Source organism: Branchiostoma lanceolatum, chromosome 11 (assembly GCF_035083965.1).
Source record: "Branchiostoma lanceolatum isolate klBraLanc5 chromosome 11, klBraLanc5.hap2, whole genome shotgun sequence".
Lineage (NCBI taxonomy): Eukaryota > Metazoa > Chordata > Leptocardii > Amphioxiformes > Branchiostomatidae > Branchiostoma > Branchiostoma lanceolatum.
In genome coordinates, this window is record NC_089732.1 from 14,619,689 (window position 1) to 14,647,125 (window position 27,437).

General features: G+C 38.9%; 2 protein-coding genes and 2 long non-coding RNA genes across 4 annotated transcripts; 2 read left to right on the top strand and 2 right to left on the bottom strand.

The window, feature by feature from the left end:
- Nucleotides 1–166: 166 nt before the first annotated feature.
- On the bottom strand, nucleotides 167–6,332 carry LOC136444296 (receptor-type tyrosine-protein phosphatase-like). Its single transcript, XM_066441809.1, has 12 exons — nucleotides 6,219–6,332; nucleotides 5,627–5,693; nucleotides 5,347–5,450; nucleotides 4,746–4,947; nucleotides 4,243–4,348; nucleotides 3,846–3,986; nucleotides 3,413–3,611; nucleotides 2,918–2,960; nucleotides 2,621–2,675; nucleotides 1,618–1,823; nucleotides 797–888; nucleotides 167–250 (listed from the first exon to the last, which is right to left on the bottom strand). Exons 1-12 carry the CDS (start codon nucleotides 6,330–6,332, stop codon nucleotides 167–169), a joined length of 1,413 nt encoding a protein of 470 aa, XP_066297906.1.
- A 1-nt stretch (nucleotide 6,333) lies between these two features.
- Nucleotides 6,334–7,333, bottom strand: LOC136444815 (uncharacterized). The gene is made up of 3 exons (XR_010757327.1): nucleotides 7,093–7,333; nucleotides 6,629–6,694; nucleotides 6,334–6,442 (listed from the first exon to the last, which is right to left on the bottom strand). It is a non-coding gene; the product is annotated as an uncharacterized lncRNA (long non-coding RNA).
- Nucleotides 7,334–20,547: 13,214 nt separating this feature from the next.
- Nucleotides 20,548–23,678, top strand: LOC136444297 (fibroblast growth factor receptor 1-like). The gene is made up of 7 exons (XM_066441810.1): nucleotides 20,548–20,583; nucleotides 20,881–21,043; nucleotides 21,537–21,647; nucleotides 22,083–22,276; nucleotides 22,536–22,658; nucleotides 22,991–23,061; nucleotides 23,606–23,678. Exons 1-7 carry the CDS (start codon nucleotides 20,548–20,550, stop codon nucleotides 23,676–23,678), a joined length of 771 nt encoding a protein of 256 aa, XP_066297907.1.
- Nucleotides 23,679–24,086: 408 nt separating this feature from the next.
- On the top strand, nucleotides 24,087–26,307 carry LOC136444814 (uncharacterized). Its single transcript, XR_010757326.1, has 3 exons — nucleotides 24,087–24,178; nucleotides 25,487–25,586; nucleotides 25,909–26,307. It is a non-coding gene; the product is annotated as an uncharacterized lncRNA (long non-coding RNA).
- Nucleotides 26,308–27,437: the final 1,130 nt, after the last annotated feature.

A 27,437-nucleotide genomic window follows, 5' to 3' on the forward strand; every position in this document is an offset into this window, starting at 1 on the left:
AAGACCATATGTTTGAATACATTTAACAGTACAGTTGAACGGAAGTAGAAGACCATTGAGGACTTACAATGACAATGCCAATTGCAGTTTAACCATCGAGAAATCTCTGTACATGTAAAATCATATTACGCTATCATCATCACTATCAAAGTCATCATTATTGTTTTCACTGTTTATCATAGTCCTTGTTATCATCATCATAATTGTCATCACCATCATTCTTGTCATCACTACTGTCAATAAGTATCTCCTGCAATATAGTGCAGAAAATCTGAGAAAATCTGCACAGAAGTCATGTTATCAGCAGTAAAGCAAATTACTTTTAAATTTCACGGTATGCATTCCTTTTTACAACACATCAGACTGAGTATAGACCTTTCTCACGCGGCGGACATGATACAATGAAAACGATGCCCTTGTGGCAAACAATATACCGATCCTAACTGTCAATCACAATATTTAGTTTAGCCAATGATTACCTGACAATTAGAGAATCGACCAATAAGGGAGTGGTTGCATGGCCGTCAAATATTTGCATTTCTATGTTTTTATTTTGCATTTCTACGTTTTGACGGAGGAGGACGGGGACTATGGGATCGGTCAACAAAACTCTAAATTGCTGCATCTTTTTTGTGCATTACATTAGTTATAATATTGATACTTGGATATCATATTCTAAGACTTAATGTGATTTAGGAGGAAACAAAATCTGTACATTATTTTTGCTTCTTTGCCTCATTGGCCTCGTCTTCATTCTACCATGTCGGTCACGTGAGAAAGGTGTATTTGAACTTACCTGAAACTCCTCACGGAAGATCTGGTTGCTGTTTCTGTGGTTATAAACTTCCTCCAGTCGGTTCCTCGGGATCGGTGTGGTGAAGTCAGTCACTGGACAAAAAGATGTTAAACAAAGACTCACACACTGCTGATTTCGACATCAAATAAGAGACAAAAGGTATCCTGTCTTCTGATATATTGCTAGATGTAAAAGAACCGTTAAGTCGGAGCACGGTATGTTAAGAGAACATCAATGACTGCGCGCTCTCTGCGACCTCAAATTTAACAAAGCGCTCAACGAATTTCATAGATTAAAAAAACAGAATCTTTTAACGATCTGTGTTTTTTGTTGTCTTTTCAGATATATTTTTACATTTTGCATGATATTCCAATTATAACATGATGGATTAGTCAAATTCAAATTAGGTCGCAGCGAGAGCGCAGCTAGAACTATTCTCCAAGCAGAGGTTTCGGTCGAGTGGGTAGGAGTGTCCGGGAATTTTTACGCCTCGCTCCCTTCTTAACCCACTCGACCGAAACCTCTGCTTGGAGAAAAGGCGAGAGCACCTTCTAGTAAGAATGGAGGCCTAAAGCTGCTCTCTCCCTGGACCCGCGGCACGCTGGCGGCGTCGCTACGTCCTAACCTGGATTTGTGTTACCCATGACTTTATAATGGGAATATCATTCAAAACGTACAAGTACATGTATGACCAAAAAGACAACAAGACACACAAAGCTTAGAAAGATGCCGCGGGTCCAGTGAGAGGGGGGGGGGGGCTTTAATCAGCTCAATATAAGCATGTAATTTTATGAGCAACCGCAAATCGAGATTCAACATACGTGGCGACGTGTCTGCCGGAACATTGTCGTAAACGACATCGTTGTTGCCCATATTTTCGTTGTCAGCAGCAACATTGTTAGCGTTGTCAGCCTCCTCAATGGTGTTGTCACTAATGGTGTTGTACGCACCGGGTGCCATTTCTAAAGCCGGGTTGTCTGTTCCTGTCCTCTGGGAGTGAACGACCATCTTGGTTGCTTTCTTTCTTCTAAGGAAGATACATATGACGTGAATTGTAATATAAGTTGTCTTTCGAGCATATCATACGGATGATTATCCTGTCTTTTCAATGATTGCAGTAGCTTTATCACAAAAAAATTACAGTGGTCAGAATGAACTCCTATTTTGTTAGTGGGGTCGTGTGGCGTATCGGCAGGGTGTTCGACCGATGTTGTGCCGGAGAAAGGCACTTTACACGACTTTCCTCACTTCGCTCAGGTGTATAAAAAATAAAAATGGGTACGTTGTTATCTGTAAGTGGCACTGTTAATATAAGTTATAAAAACTTGGGTGCAGTGCCACGTCGTCCTTGTCTGTCGAAAACCGAAGTAAAAAAAACAACTCCTATTTACTGCTTTCATGGAAAAGCCGGTTACGACACGGCACAGAGCTGAAGTGTTCTCAACACCGGGTTGGATTCTTAATTAGACAGCACCATTTCCAATAGTAGAAAATTTGTGACGAATATGTACCAGAGGCCTCGTAAGAGAATTGGTAGCATTGTTGTGTATGGTACTTCAAATATGATTTTCGTGTTGACTACTTGATCGAGGTACCACAGAGTCCACAGAACCCGTAGATGGCATGAGGATCCTGTCTAAAGCATACGGCAATGCCACTTAGTCTCACATGGTCAATTCTATGGTACACATTCTTGACAGACTTTCTACCAAATGATATTGTCAAAATCCAAAACAGTATTGATAACACCTCAGCCCCGGCCCGTGCCGTAATTTCCTGGTAAAAGAAGTGAAATGAAGGCGCTAGGTTGAGGTAAAGACTCACCGGCAATAGTACATCACGGCGGCGGCGACGATTCCGAGCAGAACAACCACACAGACTGTTGTAATTATGGCGATAAGGGTTGTTCTGTTATAGGACGGGCCGACTACTGTGTTTGAAGAACCCAAATCAATACAACAATCAAATTGGTATTATTATTATGTCAGTCAATAAACAATACATGTATTGATATAACGACGTATGAAAGCTTAAAGGCAGCGATAGTTGATGACGTATTTGACTTGTTTAGTTTCCGGTAGCTAGAGGTCAACTGCCAACGCAAATTGAAAATGAACTTACCGATTGACACTGGTTCCGTATACTGACTGGTGGAGAAGTAGGGCTGAAATGATTAAATTTAAAATTCCATGTAAAACGTGAATGAGTAAATCCTATAGTGTATGGTGTATTGCTTGGCACATGACAGTTAAGAATTTCTTGAACTAAAACAACTTTCTCTTCATCTACAGTGATGACTCTCCTGTTCAAGACTTTTGAATCAAAATCATAAATATCTGCTATTACAACATATTGTTACCTGTGTGAAGGGGGCCATTGTCTTTGCCATTGGTGTTCTGTGTTTGTCTGTCTGCCTGTCTGTATTTCCACATATAATAAGTATAACTCATGAACCTAAAACTGGATTGTGATGATATTTGATACATATGTAGGTTTGGGTTAAGGCAATGTCATGTCATGTCCATGTCAATTTTGGGCCTTCTATCGGACTCCCTTCATAATACAATACGAACCAAATAGTAAGGCAACGTTCTTTGAGGAAGACATGAGGAAAACCTGTGTTCCATCGTTGGGTCCATACGCCCTGACAGAAGTGGTGTAGGATGAGTCCGGCTCCAGCGGGGAGTTGGTGTACTCCTGGTTATACACGTCATCAGATGTCGGAGCACGCCTCTTCCGGCCGCCTTGCTGAGGTTTACAACTGGTCACTGTCCCATCGCCAACGGTCACTGTGGTAGATTCGCCTACTTCTTCCCTGTGGAACGGCGGAACACCGAACACGGTAGAATGATTTAGGTTTACCTAGTATTTGAACAGTAATTGTTGCAACTTCCATGCTTCCAATTATTGCAAATGCATGACATCTTGTTTGCAAAATTAGACTTCGTTGCAACGTTTCTGAAGACTCCTACAAATTCTAAGTAACAGAACAAGGCTATTATAAGCGGCTCATCGAAAGATTGTTGCGTCAATTTTTAAAAGTACTCACGATGTCAGGGCCATGGCAATGTACGCGATGTTGTCATATCCAGAATTCTTTGCCTCTTCTAGCGTCTTGTACGGCTGTAACATGTCCGGGTCCGGTAAGTTGTCTGTACTGCTGCTGTTCACCACGATGACGTGGTAACACCTAGAAACATAAAGTCGTCTGTTAATTAATATTATCTTGTCAATAGAAGAAGATTATAATTAATATGTTGAAGTATTGATGACTTCATATGCATTCATTTATAAGTTAATGGTCCTAAGGGAGTAATAAAACGTAGCGTATCAGGATATGTTAGGGCAACATTCTTGGAACACGTATTTCCCCTATAATGTTTATACGCAATCAAAATTAGCATTTGTATCATTTCGTAATGTTATTATCATGTGTGGAAGCTTACCCTATTGGTCCGTTTCTGTCAGATGCCGGTTGAATTTGAAGTGGGAAAGTTGTGGAGGCAGCTTTCGTTCCTTCGGGCAACAGCGGACAATCTGGCTTTGAAGGCTCTGCAAATTAAAACAAAACAAAACAGAGTTAAATTGTACTGCATATGCATTTTTTTCATACGTCGGTAGCGTGTGTCGTTCTGTGGTAAGTGGCCCTGCCCCTGGAACTAGAAACTGTGAGTTCGATCATGGATGTGTCGCTGACCCTGCATGCTAATGGAAAGGGTTGCAGTCCTTAGGACGGGACGTAAAGCCGTGGACCACAGTTTATTGTACGTGTCGAAAAGAGCCAGAGAATTTACCCGGTACAATTAACCTTTGAAAACTGTACATACAACATCTGTCTTCTCTGTCACGACCAGAGCTAAACTGGATCAATATCGATTTTACTTTCACAGTCGACAATTATTAAGTATTTGTTGTTCAGATCGGAGTACAAAAGTTTAGCTGTACTCACTTCCCGGCGGCACGGTACAGTTGACAGTCTGACTGAAGTCCCCCTCCCCTGTGTAGGTGAAACCTGTCACGTTTATGGTGTACACAGAGTTGGGCAGCAGGTCCAGAATCTCCGTTTTAGTAGACTTCATCAGTCTGATATTTGTAGATGTTGTAGACTTGACGCTGTATTCACCTTCCAGTCTTTCTCCCTGGACATAGACCTAATATGATAGAAATTCTTATCAAAAACTAGCGGAAAGCACATCGTGTAGTTTGTACGTCTAGTAGAAAATTTGATTAGAGAGCATCATACTGACTACGTACTGCTAAATAAAGACAAAGGTTTCCCTTTATTACCTTGATAAAATATGGTATCTTTTCCAACCAAAATGGAATGTGATATCGTTGAATTTGATTCAAGAAGGGAATTAGCTCAGAAGGAAAGCGAGTTATCACAGGACAAAAGACAAAAACTAATATTTCCTATTCAATGATACAAATAGAGAGTCAATCTTTCTGAAAGTACATACGCTGTACTGTTAAGCATGTTTCACCAGACACTCCGGCCTGTCATTCTCGAAGGATAATATAAGAAGCAAGGTGGTAAGACGTGAACTTACATTATATCCGATAATGGCTCCCCTTGGTACCGCGGGTGATGACCAGCTGATGTCACAATGGGTGTCCTCCTCCAGTCGATTTATGTCCGTGGGTGCTGATGGGACTGTGAGAACATAACGTTACACATGTTGCTGCTGTCAATTAAGCATATCTGACAGGTAATGATATCCAAATCTAAAAGTCGTTTTCTTATTTGATGTTCCCATTCAAAAATATAGATAAATAAATTGGATTTGAACATTAAGGGGTAATTATAACGTAGAAGTAAAGTAAGCTCACATCCATCGCTTGTCCGCGCGGTTGCGTAACCGGGGAGACCTGTGTTCCTGCCATTAAATGCCTGGACCTGATGTGTTGATAAAGATGATATACTTACACAACCGTATAAAGGATATATAGAAGGCACCAAAGTGACCAAAATATGTTGTTCATTTTCAATAAATCGTACCTTACCTATTCTATGTCAGTCTAGGACCAAGAAAAAAAAGGAAAATCTCACTAACTGCCTTACAAAAAAAAGTTGCTACCAAAGCAATGGCCTAATTGGTAGAGTGTTCGCCTTGCATACGGTAGGTCGTGAGTTCGAACTCCGGCCGGGTCATACCAAAGACTCTAAAAATGGTACATACTTCTTTCTCTGCTTAGCACTCAGCATTTGGGAAAGAGTATGGAAGTTAAACACACACATCACTACCAGCGGACCAGCCCCCTGCTGTAGTGACTTGCACTTGTGTGGCCCAAGGGCTTCGAATGGGAAATGGGCGCCCCCCTACGCATCTTCGATGCATGGGACCACTTTAACTTTAACTTTAACTTTACCAAAGTGCAAATTCTAAGCATTGAACCAAACAAAGAGCAATGTGACACTTACTCCCACTTTGTAATCAGTCGCAGCCTCCAGATCACTAAACCTGTACTCGGTAGGAGCTTGTGGCCCAACGGTGGTATCTTTGATGACCTGTGAATCCGTCGCAATGTAGAGCATGATAATGTAACCATTGTTAGGACCGTAGAAGTTGTTCGAATCATCCCACGTCACACGAAGCTCAGACCAAGACACGTTCATGAGTCTCACGTTCCGTGGTGCTGTTGGGACTAGAATAACAGGAAATTTAGATTGAAAAAAGAGTCAGACCTTGCAATTGGAAACCTTATATGTTTTTTGAAATGCGAAATATCAGCCCACCTATAGTTTTAGTTCTGCGTCTTATATCATTCTGCGTATTATAGTATACGACAAAAATACTTTGAAACATTAAAGAAACTGAACCAAATACAAACCTCTTTCTGGTGTGACTGCTGACGTGGCTACTGAATGAATCGGTGTTGGGGTGATATCTGAAGACACTAAAAGAAAACAAAGCCCATTGTTTTGTTTTCAAACAAAGATATCAACACTAAGCTTAACAATTCGTAAGAAGACGTCCATCATCATATTAATCTTATAATATAACTCACTCGTTAAGGAAGAATTCTCTTTTGACAGGCTCTAGTTTGCTCTGTGGCATACTAATCTCATGGAGACTATACACTTTTTAAAAAGCTGTAATTAACAAGTATTCAAGTTCGCAGTAATCCTCCATTTAACCATCCTTCTGATCTGTCTTTGTGCGCTGACCCTTACAAGTATAAAAGCGAAAAAGTGGGAGAAACTCATTTTCCATCACGGGAACACAGTCACCGAGGCACGCTGCACAGTGCTGCTGGTTCTGATAGTTAGATTTTTTTTAAATAATCACTTTTACCTCTGGTGCATGTTGGGCTTTCTCCAGTCCATTTCGCGTTAACCTGGCACCTCAGAGTGGGCTCTCCTATCAGCTGGTATCCATGGTTACAGGTAAACTGGACCACGTCGTTACTTTTGGCACCGCCGCTGATGGCACCATTCTCTGGAGCTTGGAGTATCGGGCAAAATGCACAGATGTAACCGTTTGCTTCGCTTATACAGGTTTCCCAAGACGCACAGGGGTGCGGGTCGGAGGAGCAGAACTCTGTCGAAAGAAAGAAAAACACATTTATTAGATAACAGAGAAACACAGAAAAGTCAGAGTCTAAATCTCGTTCCGCATGAAAGTTACCGGACATTCTATGGAAACAGCGTTAGAAAGAATTTGACAGCTTGGCTGGCTGATTGAGTGAGTGCAGTAAGCTTAACTACTATGTAATTTCTTTTCTTTTCTGCAGGACAAGATCATAAGCAGGAAAATATGTCAGAAACATTACTTTCTTATCTGGGTGGTTGATTCTTACGTGAACAGCCATTACATTCATATTTCATATTGCATTGTGAGTGTTTAGATGACGGTATCAAAGCTATGACGGTAAACAATATTCTTAAAAATACCAAGCATCTTGAAGACGTATACATTCATTCGGAATTCCCTGTATGTGCTATCGGGCTGATGCATACGTCCTCTTTGGCACGTTATCATAAATCAGACAAACTTCCCCATTCGGCAGCAGATTGGGAAAGTTACAGTTTAAATAAACAAACGTTAAGTTGAGACTTAAGAAACGTCAATGCTTCCCATCCGCTGTTCTCAATATTTGGTTGTCCGTAGTTGCTTTATTGAATCCCCCTACCAGGAAACCTCTGTCCCTCATGTGCTTAAAAGATAACAAATATGATGCTTTAAGTAGATTAAAACGGGCTTAAAGGTCACCCAGATTTTGCAGTCATTGTCAACAACACAGTCCTAGGATAATGTTGTGAAAACATGTAGTTAAGCATTTAGCCCAAAGCATACATTCTTTCGTGTATGCCTGTCTGTATGTGTGTCATTGCTGCATTGTGCCGATAATTTATGACCCAACAGGTCAAACGTAAAATGCCCCACCTTGTTCAAGGCTTTGTTTACACTTTAGAAGTGTCCTGAAGGTGCATTTTTGGTTCCGACACAAGGCCACGCTGACCTAATTTTGTGAGTGGTATCCTTTTGGCACCTTTAAAGTTTTAAACTTATGCAACCGAGCGAAAACAAATTGACTAAAATCTGAAACTATCTTGACATCTAAATGATCTATCCGAAACAGCCCAACCCAAACCTTCCACAACCCAACCCTTGCCCAACCCAAGTCTGCCAAACATCGATGGCATTTTGCCATACCAGCAGTCGATGATGATACGTATGGCTATTGCAGATTACAAACATCTCAAACCTGACCCAAACTATGTATCGTGTCATAGTTTGGGGTTACAAGTACTTCACTGCAATGTGAGCAGCATGACATTTCAGCATATATCTGCTAATTATATAGTATATACTATAGCATATATATCAAATGAATACAGAGTAGGCTACTGCTATCTATAGTTCAAAGTTCACATGTCGAAACTATACACACTATAGTTATGTCAGATACATGTACTTACCGGTGTAAACGCCTGATAAAGACACCAAAATCAAGACCGAAATGTACACGGCCATCTTTTTATAATCGTTTCCTTCTTTTGCCCATGTGCAAAATGATAACTCTGAAAACAAGCAGCCTTCCGCCTGACAAAAAGTAGTGCTCTGCCCTAACACTACAATTATCACTGCAGTAACAACTTAATTGACCCCTGTTGCCAACGTAAACGTTATCAGTGACTGCCGTGTACTTGTGAAGACCATGTTGTCTTTAGTAAATTAGTGTAGAGACTCCCATTCGCTAATTAGTATTCTTCAGGTTTATCGCTCTAAGATAGGCGACTGAATCCTTCCTTCGCGTACAATCATATCACTACGCACGAATCTGGCGAATCACTGAGGTCAACAGTCAGTGTTGCTGAACAGGTTTTGTAGGCGCAGAAAGCCTGGTAATTATCTGGATACTTAGCTGTTACAGACACTTTTATATTTCGTCACGAATGAACAAACTTGAAGATTATGTCAATGTTTTATTGTGTCAATACCATTGCGATGAAGCAGTGATTTGAAGAAGTTAATGTACTTAGAACCTATCTGCCCCTAAAGTGGAGAATCGTTTATATTGTATGTCTATTGTGCCTATAATTGATGACCCAACAGGTCAACCGTAAAATGCCCCACCTTGTTCAAGGCTTTGTTTACATCTTAAAGAAGTCCTGTTTGCGCAGTCTTCGTGATAACAGAAGGCCACACTGACTTAATTTGGTTAATTACGTCCCCTGGGCACCCTAAAACTGATGCGAGAGAGAAATGTTTTAGATCGAAGTGAAATTTAGGTGATCAACTCGACCCTTGCCCAACCCAATCCAACTTTGCTGAACCCAGCCCTGTCAGCCATCGTTGCACGGTGACCTACCAGATAGGTCAAACGAATATGCGCCACAAGGTTTAAGATTTGTTTACGCCGGGGACTGCCAGGGGCTTTTACATTTTGTCGAAGGCATACAAAGTGTAAAACCAATTCGAAGATATAAGTAAGCATAGGATATAATAAAGGAGTACATAAACTGCCATTGAAGAAGAAAGCAAAAATTTACAAAAACAACTGTAAAACCGTAGGCCGAATGTTTAACTATTTACGGTATCTGATAGGTATACAGGCAGAATGGGCTATTTTCGTAACAATGTACAGCACTAATTGAAATCTTTATAATAACATTGTGGCTGCGTATCTAAAAAGACCTGTTCTTCTAAATATTCATCATTTCTTGAATTGACTAAACATACACCGTAAACGAACAATGTGGTGAAATTCTGAAAATAAACAAGTGGAATTTTTGCAAAGGATGTGCCAATAATGACATATGATATGAAATGTCACCCAAATTATGAAGATAAAATCGCTATATAGGGATGGGCCTTAGCCTTTGAATGTCTTCACCAAACGAGTACTCCCTGAGGATAGCCCTTTGATGTCAACAAATCCTTGAACAATGTTTGGAATTTTAGTTTGACCTCCCGGTTCATCAATTAACGATACAACAAAGACATAACCACACAAACGATCCTACGCTTCTTTACGTACCCAATAGTTCATATCGCAAGTTTGTCACAATGATTTGAGGTATCGTCTTAACTGCAAAATGTTGATAATGATTAGAGAAATCTGGAAAATCTTCATATTTGTTTAGTCCTAACAAAAGATAATCGTGCCATTAACAGATAGGTGCCCAAATAATTGGTTCCCCCACGGCTACAGTACCAGTTCGACGACTCTAAATGTTGACCTTTAGTGATTTGATGTACATGTAAATTGTGCGTAAGGATATGTATGTACGTAAAGATGTGCTTTGGTCTTGTTTTGTTCGGACTAAAAACAACAAACGTCACGAAAATTAACGAGCATATGAAATCGTACTTTGCACAGGCAGATGGCTATCATTACGATGGCCTCATTTATGTGTTAGCAATGATTATACTGTGATCAAATAATCAATCGCAGAGACAACTGTGTCAGAGTAGCGAACTACTTTTGTTCAGCGGAAAGATTCTTGCTGAGTTATCATTGTGCACATGAACGAAAGACGTTTGTAAAAAAAGATGGCCGTGGACGTTTTCTTCTTGATTTTGATCTGTTCAACCTGCGTTCTTAGTGGCAAGTATATGTTTCTGACATACAAATTTAACAGTGTATAGTTTTCTATAATAGTTAACGGACTTAAGATACGAATGAAAGTGCCATGCTCAGTCTTAATTTGCTATAATATTGTACATTTGTAATAAGATTTCAGAGACCTGAGACCTCTGTGAGATGATTAGAGCTTCTGTAAATGTCTGTTCTATTTTTTTTCAACCTTTATTTAACCTTGAAAGCATTTAGCACGTTTGTCTCATCTATTGCGGAAAGATTGTAATTGGCATAATATATTTCAATTGTTCAACATTTCAATTGTTCAACATTTAATCACTTATATGCAAATGATTTCCATTTTACAAAGTACCACCCTATTGGCACAAACGGTATCTATAGATGCTTCACCTGCAGCCATAAATCACATAAGTTACATGTATTGAGGTCCTATTATGGAATTATAGGATTTCCTACAAGTAAGTCCCAAGTCACAATCGGCATGATGATTGTATTATGTTCATCTCTGCCTAAGGTATCTATATTTCGAAATCATGAAAACCCATGATCCTTCTTTTCCTGGAGTATCCTTTTTCGAAGATTTTAACAAAAACGTCCCTGTAGTACCACAACACAAAAATGTCCAGGACAAATGATACAGAAACCGACAATTCTGCTGCAGTACCGAAAAAAACCACCAGGTGACCAAAAATCCGCCAAAAACAATACCATTAGTTTAATGGAAATTCAAACATAAACATCAAACGTAAATATTAAATATGAATAGGAATGACAAACTAATCTAATCCAAATTCTGTGACAATGTCACTTCTGAATGTGACTCAATATCCGTTCGATACAGGAGATAAAGGAATATGAAATGTGTCGAAATGTTTTCAGTATTTCTAGTTCACATTCGTTTTACATTTTAGAACGAAGAGCCATGCTGTCCAAAACTTCCTCAATCATTTACGTTTTTTCTAGTCAGTCAATCCTCTGCACCTTCAACTTACTCTGTACCCTATGGCCTCATAGTTAAACTGTAATTATTGATAAGTGAATAATGATAATATAATTATCCGAAAAAACAAATTAAATAGCAGTTTAGCTTACTGCACTCACTCAGCCATACAAGCTGTCAAAATCTTTCTAACATTTCCCTGTAATATTTCAGGTCACTTCAATAAGACTTTACTTTTTATCAAGAATGCTTCTCTCTCTGGCATTTAATTGTGATTTTTGTTTTCGGCCCACAGATTTCTGTTCTCCCAACCCCTGTTACGCCGGGACCTGTTTAAACGAAGCAAACGGTTACACCTGCGAATATTGTCCGATACTCCCAGCTCCAGAGAATGGTTTCATAAACGGCGGATCTGATTATAACGACGTGGTCCAGTTTACCTGTAACCATGGATATCTGCTGATAGGAGAGTCCAGCCTGAGGTGCCAGGCTCACGCGAAATGGTCTGGATCAAACCCAATATGCATAGGTAACAGTGATACAAATCGTTGAATATAATACGCCTTGGTGATTGTTTAATCAAGATACAAAATGCCATTAGTATTTTCAAGTATTTCTATTTTTTATACATTTACGTGGAAGTGGCCAGGCTAGGGCACAAAGACACCTTATAGGAGAATGGTTACATTGAACATTACTAGGAACTAGAACAAGGGCCCGCTGCATGGCACAGTTATTGTTATGGAGATTTACAAATAGTTGCAGAGGCCCGTCATTTTTTTATGTATAAAAGTATCCAGTCTTTCCGTTTTCAAAATATTTGAAGCTAAGTGTTGGCGTACATTTTTTTCTTTAAACACACATTCAGGGCCCTCTGATTTTACTCCAACATCGGTTCGTGTAGCAGCCACATCATCAAGGGAGATTCAACTAACCTGGAACCTAACTAGATACGCGGATCATGTGCAGGGATTTATGATTTCCGTACAACAAGAAGGGAGTGCCGATGTTTTTACCGTCGAGGTTACAAAAAATGCAAGTCTACCATTCACCCACACAGTGGAAAACCTCATACCCTATACTAATTACAAATTCTGGATCGTCGCCAAAATCGGTGACTTACACAGTGACAGAAGTCAGAACGTCAGTGAAAGGACACTGGGAGGTTTGTAGTTGGTTTATTGTCTTAGGTTATTTGCAATCATTTTATGTGTGGTATTTTACAAAATAAAGGAAATGTGGGCGGAATAAAACACTATATCTTGGCTTGCGTTTATCAATTTTAAGACCACTGTGACGAATGGTGATATGAAAAGTTGGCAACCCTCTGCCCCAAAAGCGTAGATTCGTTCGTATGTAAAATCTGCCGATAACTGATAACTCGACACGTCAAATGTAAAATAACCCAAGGCTTTGTTTACATCTAATAGATGTGATGAAGCTGTACAATTTTAGTGACGACATAATACTCTCCAAGCAGAGGATGGGTTCCGGCAGGTTTTTGACGTGTTTTAGGCATTTTTTCGTGTAACGACACAAGGCCACACTGACTTAATTCGGTTAATGACGTCCACATTAAAGGTCCACATTTTCAGATCGAAGTAAAATTTAAACTCAGGTCAACCCTGCCCTTACCTACCCCAATCTAACTTTGCCAAATCAAACCCTGTCAAACATCGATGACCTAGCAGACATGACATGTCAAGCAAAATGCTTTGTTTACATCGAGGGCTTTTATATTTTCAATCTATCTAACATTTTTGTTATAGTATTTCAGGTTAACTTCAATTAGACTTTCCTTTTCATCAAGCATGCTTTTCTGGCATCTGATGAATGTGAATTTTGTTCTCGGTTCACAGAGTTCTGTTCCCGAAACCCCTGTCCGTCTTACGAAACCTGTATAAGCGAGGCAAACGGTTGCATCTGTGCATGGTGCCCTATACTCTCAGCTCCAGAGAATGGTGCCATCAGCGGCGGTTCTTCATATGCAGACGTGGTCCAGTACACCTGTAACCATGGATACCAGATGATAGGGGATTCCAACCGCTTGTGCCAGTCTAATGCGGCATGGTCTGGAGCAGACCCAACATGCATAGGTAACAGTGATTACCTAATAAAAAACAGCAAATGCGCAAAACTAGCAGTACTGTTAAATACGCCTACGTCTCGGAAATTGTGTTGCCGTGATGAAAAAAAAAGAGTTTCTCTTATTAACGTTGGGTAACCTAAATTCGCGGGGTACTTAAATTCGGGATTTTTCGAAAACGGGGTATTTAGGGATATGTGCTAGATGCAACATCAGTAATACCGCTAGAAATGCAAACTTGACAGACTAACGTATTCAGAACACTGTCTGAAAAGCTTCGATAACCATGCATTAGAAGGCGACGAGGTTAAAAACTCTCCGTCCCTTATTGGAACAGTCTGAGGGCTTGGTGGGAGAATTACACAACATTGTTGTCGGCTGGTTTATAAGAAAAATGTCACATCCGCTTCCTGCTAAACACAATTATTTACAAGACAACTTATTACAATCTCTTTTGCTAACCTGCAACTGGATTCTAAGTGTGATTAATCATCAAAACTCCTCTCTGTTGCTACACCCTACGGCACGTGTATTTTCCCGCCGCCATATTGTTAACCAGAATCCTGTTGTCAAGCAGACGACAAAGGTTTGTGAGGAACACTTTTTTGTCTAAATGCTGCGTGTGATAGTGGACTGAGGAAGATATTTTCCTCAAAGTTTGCTCCTAACACAACAAGGAACACATGGACATAGTAGTATTACCATTGCTACGGCATCCAGCTAACTTGCCATGAATAATGTAACGTTACACGTTGCCCGATGATGACGATGGGCCGACTTTGAGTGAAGTTCAACCGACTCAACACACGGCTTGTTCCCGAACTGGCCTGATGTGTGCGGTACGGCCGTTTTTTCGTGTATTTTTTTACTTGGACACGTCTATATCCATAGCACTCTCCTCAAGCCAAGGATGGAACGAATAGCTGCTGTATAAAATGTGATTAGCGGTAAGATATTCAAGACGAATCTTCTCTCCCGAATTAATGTGCCCCCCTGTCCGACAGCACTGTCATTCTGCGTGCGGCGGACGGTAGTTTTAAGTTGAAATATTGTGGTGTCAGCACGACTAGAGACAAAATCTACCATATATATGATTAGTGCAAAGATAGTACATGATACTGACAGAATTATAGAAAAAAAGGGTGGTTTATTGTTCTGCTAGATTGATTTCAGTCAACCATTATCGGAAAAATCCCGAATTTAGGTTACCCAACGTTACCCTTTTTTTCAATTTCATACTTGTAATAGTCAGCGCACAAAGGCAGCTTACAGTGGTTAATTGGAGGATCCCTGAGAACAATAACCAAACACTTGTTACTTAGAGGTTAATGTGTATAGTCTCTCCTAGATTAGCTCGCGACAGAGTAAACTGGATTCTGTCAAGGGAGGGTTCTTCCTTAACGAGTGAGATTACACCATAAGATTATAATGATGAGAGCCTTCCAGTGTACGAATTGTTAAGCTAAGTGTTGATACTTTTGTCAGAAAACAATGCCCTGTTTCCTTTTAGTGTCTTCAGATATCACCACAACACCGGTTCCTGCAGTAGCCACATTATCAGACCCACCGGAAGGAGGTTTGTATTTGGTTTAATTTTTTTTGATGTTTCCAAGTATTTTATGTCAAATGCTATAATACGCACGATGATTATGGAAAGAAGATCATAAACTGTTTGATGTATTACAATTGTTGGTCTTGTCTCATAAAATGTATGCATGTGTGAGAGTCATATTCTTTGGCCGAATTATATTTGATATTTCATCACTAATTAGGCAAATTACTTCAACATCTACATGCGCTATGCGTGGTGATGTGCACCTTATCACAAATATGAATTGTCCCAATCGAGCCACAAAGACACTATGGCATTTTTAAAAATGAAAATCAAATATGAAAATCAGAACTTATTCCCAAAGTTGGTATTTGCTTTTGTTTAGGCAGCCAAAGATTACATATGTTACAGTGAAGTTCTATCATGGGATTACATGATTTACTCATTAATCATGCAAATCAAGTTGTGTCAACACGTTTGCAGTATTGTCAGATAACTTTTTTTTTTACATTTCAGAAGAGCTATTTTGTCCGACATTCTCATGAGCTCAGCCTGTTTTATGCAGCAGTACAGTCATTCAATTCTCTGTAACTCACTCTGTTCCCTATAGCCAGTTGTACCGCGACTGGGTGTAACTGTGCTTAGTTGATAATCAAAATATATCATCTTGTCCTGCAGAAAAAAAGAAAACTTAGATTGCATTTAAGCTTACTGTGCTCACTCACTCAGCCAAGCAAGCGGTCAAAGTCTTTCTAACATTTCCTTGGATATTTCAGGTAAATCTCAGGAAGACTATCCTTTTTATCAAGTATGCTCCATTGGCATCTAATAATTGTGATGTTTGTTTTCGGTCCACAGAGTTCTGCTCCCCTAACCCCTGTCCCCGGGTCGGAACCTGTATAAACGAAGCAAACGGTTACAAATGTACATTTTGCCCGAAACTCCCGGCTCCAGAGAATGGTGCCATAAACGGTGGTGCCGAATATAACGACGTGGTCCAGTTTACCTGTAACCTTGGATACCATCTGGTAGGAGAGTCCAGCCTGAGGTGTCAGGCTGCCGCGACATGGTCTGGAGAAAGCCCAACATGCATACTAGGTAAAAGTGATAACCAATTCTACAGCTAATGAGCACACACTAGCAGATAGAGGCGCTGAATAAGCGTTGGTTATTGTTTCAAAAATAAAGATAAATGTCGCAGGATTTGAAGTCATATGATGGAAAACACCACAATAATAGCTTGATTGATTATGAAAATTAGGTCACGATTAGCATAGTTTGCGTCTGATTTTAAACACCTTCAGTTGCCCTTATTAAGTATTAAACGAAAATGCCCTTGCAGCAGAATTACCTGCATAAGACCCCAATCCTAAATCACTTCTTTACGACTTCAAAAGGTATATGCCATACAAAAATATATACCATGTCAAGGGCAAAACATAATGGAAAACACCGGTATGATAGAATTGTTTCCTGCATTATCTATGTTAGTCTTATTTTGCAAAAACTGCATTCAATTGTGTGCACATCAGATATCATAACAATATGTGCAGTTATGCTCACGACAAATATCCGGGAACACAAACATACAGACAATTGAGCAGACACGCGAAAGCATCCAAAACAGTACTTCTGTTTTCACGGAGGCAATAAAGTGTATTTTTCGGCTTTTGCTGCTATTTGCATCTCTTGCAAATGAACGAAGCAATAAGAATCACATTGTCCGACACTCACATGCATGTAGTACTAAGTTGTGCTTTGCAGCAAACCAGTCAATTATCTATAACTTACAATGTTCCCATTAGCCAAATGCAGTGACTGGGTGTAATTGTGTTTAGTAGATAATGGTGAGATATGATCTTGTCCGGCAGAAAAAAAACATAGATAGCAGTTAGGCTTACTACACTCACTCACTCACTCACTCACTCACTCACTCACTCACTCACCCACTCACTCACTCACTCACTCACTCACTCAATCACTCACTCACTCACTCACTCACTCACTCAGTGAATATCTTTCTAACATTTTCCCTTACCATTCTATGTAACTTCAAAGTGGCAATTTAAAAAAAGAGAGTTAACCACTCCTTTTAATCAAGTCAAGTAAAGAGACAGCACACTAAGACATATTAGAACGATATATATAATAACTAGAGGATTACTGCGAACAAGAATCAAACACGTTTTAATTAGAACATGTTTATAGTTTCTCCAAGATCAGCTCGTAATGAGTAAGCCTGCACCACGAGATGATGATAAGTTTCTTCCAGTTTACGGATTTTTAAAGATATGTGTTGATATTTTTGTCTGAAAACGGTTTTTTTTATAGTGTCTCCAGATATTACCCCAACACCGCTTCATGTAGTAGCCACATCATCAGACTCACCAGAAATAGGTTTGTATTAGGTTTAATTTCTTAGACTTAGATGATTCCTGGAAGTATTTCATGTCCAATATTATATTTCGAACAAAGATTATGGAAAGAACATCGTAAGCAGAATAATCTATTACAGTTGCAACATGTTGGTCTTGTTTCATAAAATGTATTCGTGTGTGAGATTCATATTATTTGGCAGAATTCTATTTTAATCTTTTATCACTATTGTGGCAAAACTCCTGTCCGATTATGTTACCGTAGTAAACAAAAAAAACTAGTTTCACTCGCTTTTTGTCGATCATACCTGTAAGAGGTAGGCACAAAGGCTTCGAAGAAGGATGGTTAACTGTAAGAGTACTGCGAGCAAAAAACAAAACACTTGTTAAATAAAGCTTAATGTTTATAGTCTCTTCAATAGTAAACTGGAGCCTGTAAATGGAGGGTTCTTCTTGTGCTTACACCATAAGATAATTACGAGGAGAGTCTTCCAGTTTACGAATTTTTGTGTTTATATTTATGTCTGAAAACAATGAGCTTTGGTTTCTTTTAGTGTCTTTAGGTAGTACCCCGACACCACTTTATGTATTAGCCATATCATCAGACCAACCAGAAAGAGGTAAGTATTTTTTTTAGTTCCTTTGAAGTTTCCTGGAAGTACTTTATGTCGTATACTATAATACGCAGAAAGATATCAGACGGAGAACTAAAACTATAGGTATAACTGATATTTATTCATTTATCTTTACAAAACATAATGTTTTCTTTCAGTGTCTTCAACCATTACCCCAACATTGGTTCATGCAGTAGTCGAATCATCAGTCACACCAGAAAGAGGTTTGCATTTTGTTTTAAATTAGTTTCTGATATCAGTCAGTCGGTGTACGGAACTGTTGTCAATCGGTAAGTTCATCTGTAACTTTACTTTAACTATTTGAGCAAGCTGAACAAGTGAAAATTCGACTAATTATGACAAATAGCAGTCTTATTGCGCTCTCTATATTCTTTTATTGATATCGCAAGTTGATAGGGAAACTACAGCCCTAGCAAGTTTGTTCAGGTTGTCGTATGAATTTAAGGTCCACCGAGAAGGGGCTGTGCGAGCAACCTGCATGAAGGAGCTCTGTAGAGCTCTTCCATGGAGGTTGCACGCACAGCCCCTATTGGGTCCACCACAACCACCAAATAGTCTAATTGATGATGTATGAATTTCAGGCCCATCGAACACAACGGTCGGCCCATCCTATAACAGGACAACCCTTATCGCCATAATTACAACGGCCTCTGCGGTTGTTCTGCTCGGAATCGTTGCTGCCGCCGTGATATACTATTGCCGGTGAGTGATGAGACTAATATAATTACCATTTTCAAGACTTATTCACGGCAATCGTTTTCAATACGATGATTCTTCATTGTCTTTATAATGATTGCCGTGACACATTTGCCAACAAGAGCCGTAAAATTATAATCAATCATAATCTATAGATTATTGTACATTACAAACATTTCTAAACTGATATTTTTGTTGCCAATGCATTCGTGAAATCCACAATTGTATCAATGAAGGACTGTATTGTGATACAGTATCCCTTTCAAAAGAAGAACACACAATTTATTTAATAATGGTCAGTTCAACTGGAAACACTGTCTACAGATTAAGTAAACACTATGCAAACCGATACTCATACAGCGTTTGTTCATCGAAACGCAATTGGTGACATTAAACTGTAACAGCAATTGCATCGATGATACTTTCCTTAATGTCATTAACAATATTATTTCAAAACCTTAAATATAGAAGGAAGAACGCCCATAGGCAGACTGCTAATAGAGGTCTTGCATTGACCAACATCGAAGATAACGTTGAACCAAGCGGTAGTGGAACTCGAAATGGGGCATACGCAACGGTGGATGATGTCGAGAAGGTTGGTAAAATATCTTCAATCAAATGTCTCAATTTTAATTTAATTTGAAATTAACTGGCACACCCACAATGTATTATGTGCGTCTCGCCCTCCTTCTCCTTCTTCTCCTTCTTTTCTCTCTCTCTCTCTCTCTCTCTCTCTCTCTCTCTCTCTCCATATATATATATATATATATATATATATATATATATATATATATAAATATATATAATGTATGTATGTATGCATATATAATATATTCTGTCCCCAAGGATTGCAGGCGTTTATCACAACTAGAGACTGTTCACGACGTCAAGAAATTCCTTGAAGCTCATGGTTTGAAAGAGCTTTCAGCAAAATTTGAAGGTGAGTCTTCATCATCATACCACTGTACATTACCTGTACCACAAAAATCTTAACACAAACATTTTCCAGTAACCCGAGTGTTACTTAGTATACCTGCGTTGTAGGGAGACAATGTCATATTTTATTTCCATTATGGCGTTAATAAGAATATGAAATTGACAATTGCAATTACTATATATGTAGAACATGACGTTGACGGGAGAGCGCTGCGTGGCATGAACGACGCCATCCTGAAGGACGTGATACCAAAGGCCGGGCCTAGAGCAAGACTGACGGCGCTGCTTATGGAGCTGAAGACTTCAGCCAAGCCGGTAATTATGCCAATTGATTTCCAAAAACAATGTATCATTGATTCCTACCTATCCTTTAGATTTTAACGAATGAATTTTTGTGTGTGTGTGTGTGTGTCTGTGTGTGTGTGTGTCTGTGTGTGTGTGTGTGTGTGTGTGTGTGTGTGAGTGTGTGTGTGTGTGATAAATGCTTCTAGTCCAAGGTTGTCATTACGCATGGGTGGTAACTATAGAGAAACTAAAAATTGATTGAAGTAAAGTTAACGGAATGATATAATTTAAGACTTAGAATAGATATGAAAATAGATATTTAAATAATAATCAATCATATTGAATTCTCTTCCAAAATTTGTGAATAAAAATTGTCTACTTACAGGCGTTACAAATATATAATCGTTCGTGAACAGCATCAGCAAGGTGAAATCTTTGGTTTGTAGTTGCAATTGCATTGCATAGTATTCAAACATATGTGTGGCTATTTCATAAATAACGAAACTAAAGCTTGGATCTCCGTTCAAAGAACCAACCAGATGTTCCAACCTCTACCCTCAACTACTGGGAAATCCCTCAAGCGAACTTGAAGCTTGGAAGGTGGCTTGGCAGGGGCCAGTTCGGCGAAGTGCGACTTGGTGAAGTTCGGAATCGCGGAGTGACTAAAGCTGTCGCTGTAAAAACACTTAAAGGTTGGTTTTACCCTTAGCTCTTCGTCTTGACGGTAATAATCCTGTATATGCTGTAAAAGGGGAAATATACACGGGATGTAATTTTCGCGTTTTAAGTTCGCGGTTAACGTTGAAACAAGGGGGGTATGCGTGCAGAAGACAGAGATGGGTGTTCGCAGTGAAGACTTCACTACAAATCCACGAACATAAAACTAACGCGAACATTTCCCATTTTTATAGTACATTCTGTATCTAGATCAGTTCCTGGTGTTGCTACATTCAAGTGAATAACAGTGCGTTGCCGGTACCGTTGCAACGTGCAGAATGAGATATAGGCAGTATAACATGTAGGTGGTGGTTCTCTCTCAAGATTTGAAGACCTCATTGTTGTATGCATATCAAACCTAAAACCTTTCAATCATACTATTTAATTGCAATCTCTGTGACTGTGTAGTTACATTGAGATAGAATATAATATATTGTTTAACATTTTACGTTGTATATTTGAATACAGACTCTGCGTCAGGCAGTGACAAAAGGGACCTCCTGGGAGAACTGGACATCCTGGTTACTGTCGGCCATCATGAGAACATAATCTCCCTAGTTGGAGCATGCACAACAGGCGGTGAGTTTGTCAATATTGCTGGATTTGGTATCTGAAAATCTGCAATAATAAAAAAAAATCTTGTCAGCATTTTCTCAAGCTGAATAAAAAATACTCTTTTGACACAAGAGATTTATTCCACCGACGTTTTGGTGACCATCTGTCACCTTCTTCAATGCAATTCTGGCTGGTTCACATAGCAATGCAGCACAAGTGCATTCCCAAACGCAAATTACTTACATTATGTACAATCACAGGGGATGACATCACCATGCAGTAACAAACGTACAGAAGCGTAACTAATTATAAATTCTGGAATACGTTGGATTAGAATGCATTTGATCGTACCTGGTACTCAAAAACATTGCAGTTTGTCAGTTTACTAAATACTATCATACATTTTCGGTACAGTCATGCTAATTGTAGTTTTTTGTGTTTTATTGCACACTTTGATAGGCCATCTTTGCATCGTGGTTGAATACGCCCCTAACGGATGCCTTAAAGACTGGTTGACCTCCAAGTCTGATGAGCTCAACGCATCTTCTGAGTATCAGAATCAGCCGGTGTCTCTTTCCATCGTCCCCATGGAACAACTCATCCAATTTGGCATTGATGTGGCCAATGGTATGAGTCATTTAGCAGCTATGACGGTACGTCATCGTCAGCTAAATTCAGTTTCGTTGGTATCCATCTAGCTTCAGGTACCATTGGAAGCGTACGTCAGGCTAAAACTGGTGTATTTTTAGGTTGAGGACTATACTAGTCGGTACTCTTTATCGTCCTGAAAGTCTATAGGTATCTATTGAATTTAAGCTAGCAATTAATGCTTGCTTCACGCCAGCTCAAAATGATATTTGAAACGATATCAAAACGATATGTTTAAGCTTACAATGACTTCTATCATTTCAGTGCGTGCATCGTGATCTAGCAGCGAGGAATGTACTTCTTGGAGAGAACCTCGAGGCCAAGATATCTGACTTTGGACTCTCGCGGGACATATACGAGAGTAGCGAATACGTCAAAAGCACCAAGGTGAGGGCACAGGCCGTAAAAACAAGTTACAACACTGAGTATTACTAAGTAAATGTGCTTTTGGTTAAGGGAGATTTTCATACCAATTTGTCTTTAAGTTAGTCTATGTCACTTATGATATATTATTATATATAAACATATGATACATCATATGTATTTAGAGAGAGAGGGGGAGAGATAGAGGGGGAGAGAGTGATGGCATGGGGAGAGGGGGAGAGGGAGAGACAGAGAGAGGGGGAGAGGAAGAGAGAGAGAGAGAGCGGGGAGAGGGAGATAGTATTTCTTTTTAGCTTTCAACAGGTCAAACCAAAAAGCAACCTTTGTCATTTCAGAGCAAGTTACCATTGCGTTGGATGGCATATGAATCCCTGTTCTACAACGTGTACACATCTCAGAGTGACGTGTGAGTACCACGACATGTTCTAATACAAACATTTATTTATTTAACTATTTACGCCGAATGGTCTAATGTTTTAAGAATACGGATCTCGTTCATTGCACCTTATTGTCGCCCTCCCTACAATATTTATTTTTATCATTTCCACTTATTCATTGATGGCCGTTACGTGCGCAAAGAATATTATGTTTGCACCAGTGATTTAAGTTTTACACAATGAAGTTGAAACCGATTCAGACAATGTATCTGATTAAATCGTTACGTTCATGAATGAATTGCTTAGAATAGTCATTTGTATCAGGAGGCTTGTCTTGTCTATTTCATATTTGTAAGCTTGACATCCAACTATTTACCATAGAAACAGTTTGGAATTAATTAACTTATTAGACTTATGAAAGGCGCTTTATGACCAATATTTACTTCTATAATCTTGCTTTACTTATTATTTTGATTATTGTAACGCATTGCTTCGTTTTATTGTACTTGTACTTGTATTTGTCTCACAAAGTTTATTTCTCTCTTTCACCTCGATCTCTTTTGTGCTGCACAGGTGGTCATTCGGAGTCCTTCTGTGGGAGATTATGACTATTGGTAAGTCAGGCTATGCTCTTTCTCTGAAGTAGGTCGCCGAGATCAATGTTCAGAATGTTCACTCGCAAAGTTACACAGTAGACGACCTTCATGAGCAAACTTATGCTAGGGTCACATTTTCCAACCCGGGGCCCGGCCGGGCAGCTTGTGGGAACTATGACATAGAAGACAACAAAACACACCAAACTTTTAAAAATGATTCCTTACCATACGTTATGTATATTCTTGATATGCAGCTTTTATTCTTTGGTTTCTCAAACAGCCCGGTCGGACTCAGGGTTGGAAACCTAGCAATACTGGGGCCTGGTTGTATTTCAACAGTTCCTCTTTAATGGGTGCTCTGGAGAAAACTAACACTACCAATTGTAAATACCTCTATAGGATTACCGATTAGGTTGTTGTATCGACCTTTCAGCAATTCTGTCCTTCCTCCAGGAAAACAACCCTACAAGGGGATGAACGGGAAGAGGATGATCGACATGATCAAAGATGGCGGCAGGCTGGAGAAGCCCACACTTTGTCCGGAGGATGTGTAAATAAAAAAAATCAAGATATCAATTTTTGGATCGTATTCTTAAGGACCTTCGCAAAGTTATTTTGTCTCATTACAATGTTGTTGTTTTTTTAATTCTTTTACTCAATGATTAATAAATGATACACAAACTAAAACTAAAAAGCCAAGATGGCAATACATAAGATAATAGAAAAAAAAACTAAAGAGAAGAAGCCTCCCAATGCTCCCATAATCAAGCAATACAATTGGTCGTGCCAACAATATCAATGTCATATTTACAAGATTAGTGTAAAAGCAAACGAAAGTATGATAAACATCATGTTCCCCACTTACTCCGATGCTTAATTCTCCAATGTTGTTAGTAACTATGGAAATCATTTGATTTGAATCATATAAGACTAAAAATGTCCACTTTTACATGACGTGCATATTTCACAAATATGAAATCTATATCATTTGTAAATGAGTTTTGGCAGCCTTTGCTCATTGTAGACTTGGAAATGAGTCTGTTATCAGTATAATCTATATGAATTCATTATCCTCTAATTTCAAATCACATGCGTTGCAAAGATAGGTTTTTAGGAAGCTATCGTGCAATTTCCTCATTAATGAGGCAAACTATGTAAATCACATCATATACGTGTAAGTTTGATGATATTCACCTTCATCTCACATGTGTCACAAGTATAAACATTGCACTTTTCACCACTAAAGTTGTATGCAGCCCTCATGCAGATTATATTACGATTTGAATCATGTATGAGTATGAAGTTCCTGTCATTTGGCACAATTCAACTTAAGATTTCTCTGATGTACTATTCCAAAGCTGAAAACACAAATCACAATACTAAAAACCGCTAGATCATCTGATCAAGATGCATCATTTATAATGACATGTTGTTCTGAAACAAGTTTTAACTGTAATTTCCAACACAAGAATTGGACTTACCTAAATTTTCGACTTAACGGCACCAGTCAATGTGTGAGCAATCCAGATAGCATAACGTGACGTCCCCCCAGCAGTGAATTGCTCACTCCTTGGCAAAGACTGGTGTTGTACAGTCGAATATTTGGGTAAGTCCAATTCTTGTGTTGGAAATTACAGTTAAATCTTGTTTCAGAATGATTTTTACCAACACAGATGAACTTTCAAGCTAAGAATGACATGTTGTATTGCAGTTGGACAAATTCAATTATATTTTCAACTAGCTCGTTTGCTCATTTCCCATCTATTTTGTCTTTATTTAGGTTATCTATCAAAACTCACGGTTTTTGGTATATTAATACAGACAGTATGTATCATATTTTTTTTCTTAACCCATTCAGATACGCTATAATGGTGACGTGCTGGGACACCTTACCTGAAGACAGGCCGAGCTTTCCTCAGCTGAAAGCGCGTCTAGACAGGACACTGCAGGATTTCAAGGTGATCACAGCAAACATATAAAAGATTGTAATTTTGTGATTAGAGAACATAATGATACTAAAAATTAGCCCAATTTGAATCATGTAAAACCTAAGATAGTCATTTTGTTGTAGTGAATAGTTTTATTTCATACTTATGTCTTGTTCTATGTTTACTGTTGTTGCCATACTTTGTACCTGCTACAATAGTCGCGTAATAAAGTTCTAAAGTTCTTTAAAAGCGGTTATTCCTTTTGGCACAACCGATTGATAGGTTGTGTCATTTTAATTACATATCATATCCACTTGTACTTATTTATTCATTTCCTTTCTTCCCATTGCAGCCTTATACAGCACTGCTGAAATAGACACAACAGGGTGCCACTACGCATGCTTACTTTGATTTCACGTTAACAATAATGGCTGGCCTGAAACTTGACTTCATGGTGAAATCATGATTATCAGCTTCTATATAGCCTCTATATCTAATGAACTATAAGATATAGAAGCTATCTAAACATGGTATCTAATGAATAAACCCCATTAGGGTAACGATTTTTCCCAATTGATTATGCACAGGTCGGTGTAAGATGTACAGATAGTTCGCTTTGTCGTGGAGTATTTTTCTAAGGGAATAGAAACATGTCAAGTAAGTTAGTAATAAGTTACCTTTAAAGTGACGAATATTTGAGTTTTCCGTATTGTCGCATTGTGTAAATAAATCAATATTGTCAAATGAGGTATTGCTGTTTCATCCATGTACTTCGGGAACACGTTGGGAAGTAGATGAGGGAAAAGAAATTCGGGAATAAGAGTGTTTAATTACCCGGCATATACTAAGTGCGTAGTTCTAGAGCCATTAATGACAATGATAAACAGGTCATTGCCATATTTGCATGATCAGTAAAAAAACATACTGCGATAGCCCCCTCTGCCAAGCCAACACCTCCATACTTTGGACATTTTGCTTTAATTGTGTAGATCAATATGTGATATATATAGGTTTGGGAATGGTCCCTTTATGTACACATTCAATGTAAAAATTTGTGATATGTCTTTCTGAGTTTACATTATATGGCAAAAGTCGTGGAGCTCTAAATAAAAAAAATGCAATATTTCAACTTCTCTCTGAATATGAAAGTTTAAAAATTACCTCAATCATTTTGATAGACAGTCGTGCAGTTAACATGCAAATCACAACACACCCACGCCTGTATGGTACAACACACTACCGTTCAACGTGACAGGAAAGCAATCAGTGCATAATGTTTTATTGTGATGAATCAAAATCATTAATCAGCCCTCACAGACAATATCACTGAAGCAATAATGAATGATAATGATGGTAAAGGTACCAGTCGTCATCGACAACAAACTCTTCGTGAAAACGTCTTCATTACGTACAGCACTTTCATTTCGGCGCGGTCTGATTCGTCGTAGAGCGTCGTGCGATTTTTATGACGTAAAAATTTCAAGAACTCTGGGACGGAACACATCGTTGGCAAAGATCAAATGAAGAATTTTCCATGATAAGACGGCTGAATTTGTACAGCACATGCTTGATTGTCCCAACAATGATTCTAGATCGCGATTGAATGCTAAAGATCGTACGACGAATATGGCCAGGCCCTATTTCACTTACAGCACTAGAAAAAACACTGCAATCACATACGAAAGTATTGCTACTAGCTTATGTATGCCTTATGTCCTCAAACAGATAACAATTGTGTTGCCGCACATTGAAAATATCACCATTGTTTTCAACCAATGTAATAACTTGTGTGTAGCTTACGAATAAGCTTTGTGCAAGTACTTACAGCGAAGTTATCACGTGCAATATATAAGAATTATTTGTTTAAAGGGAACACTGTCT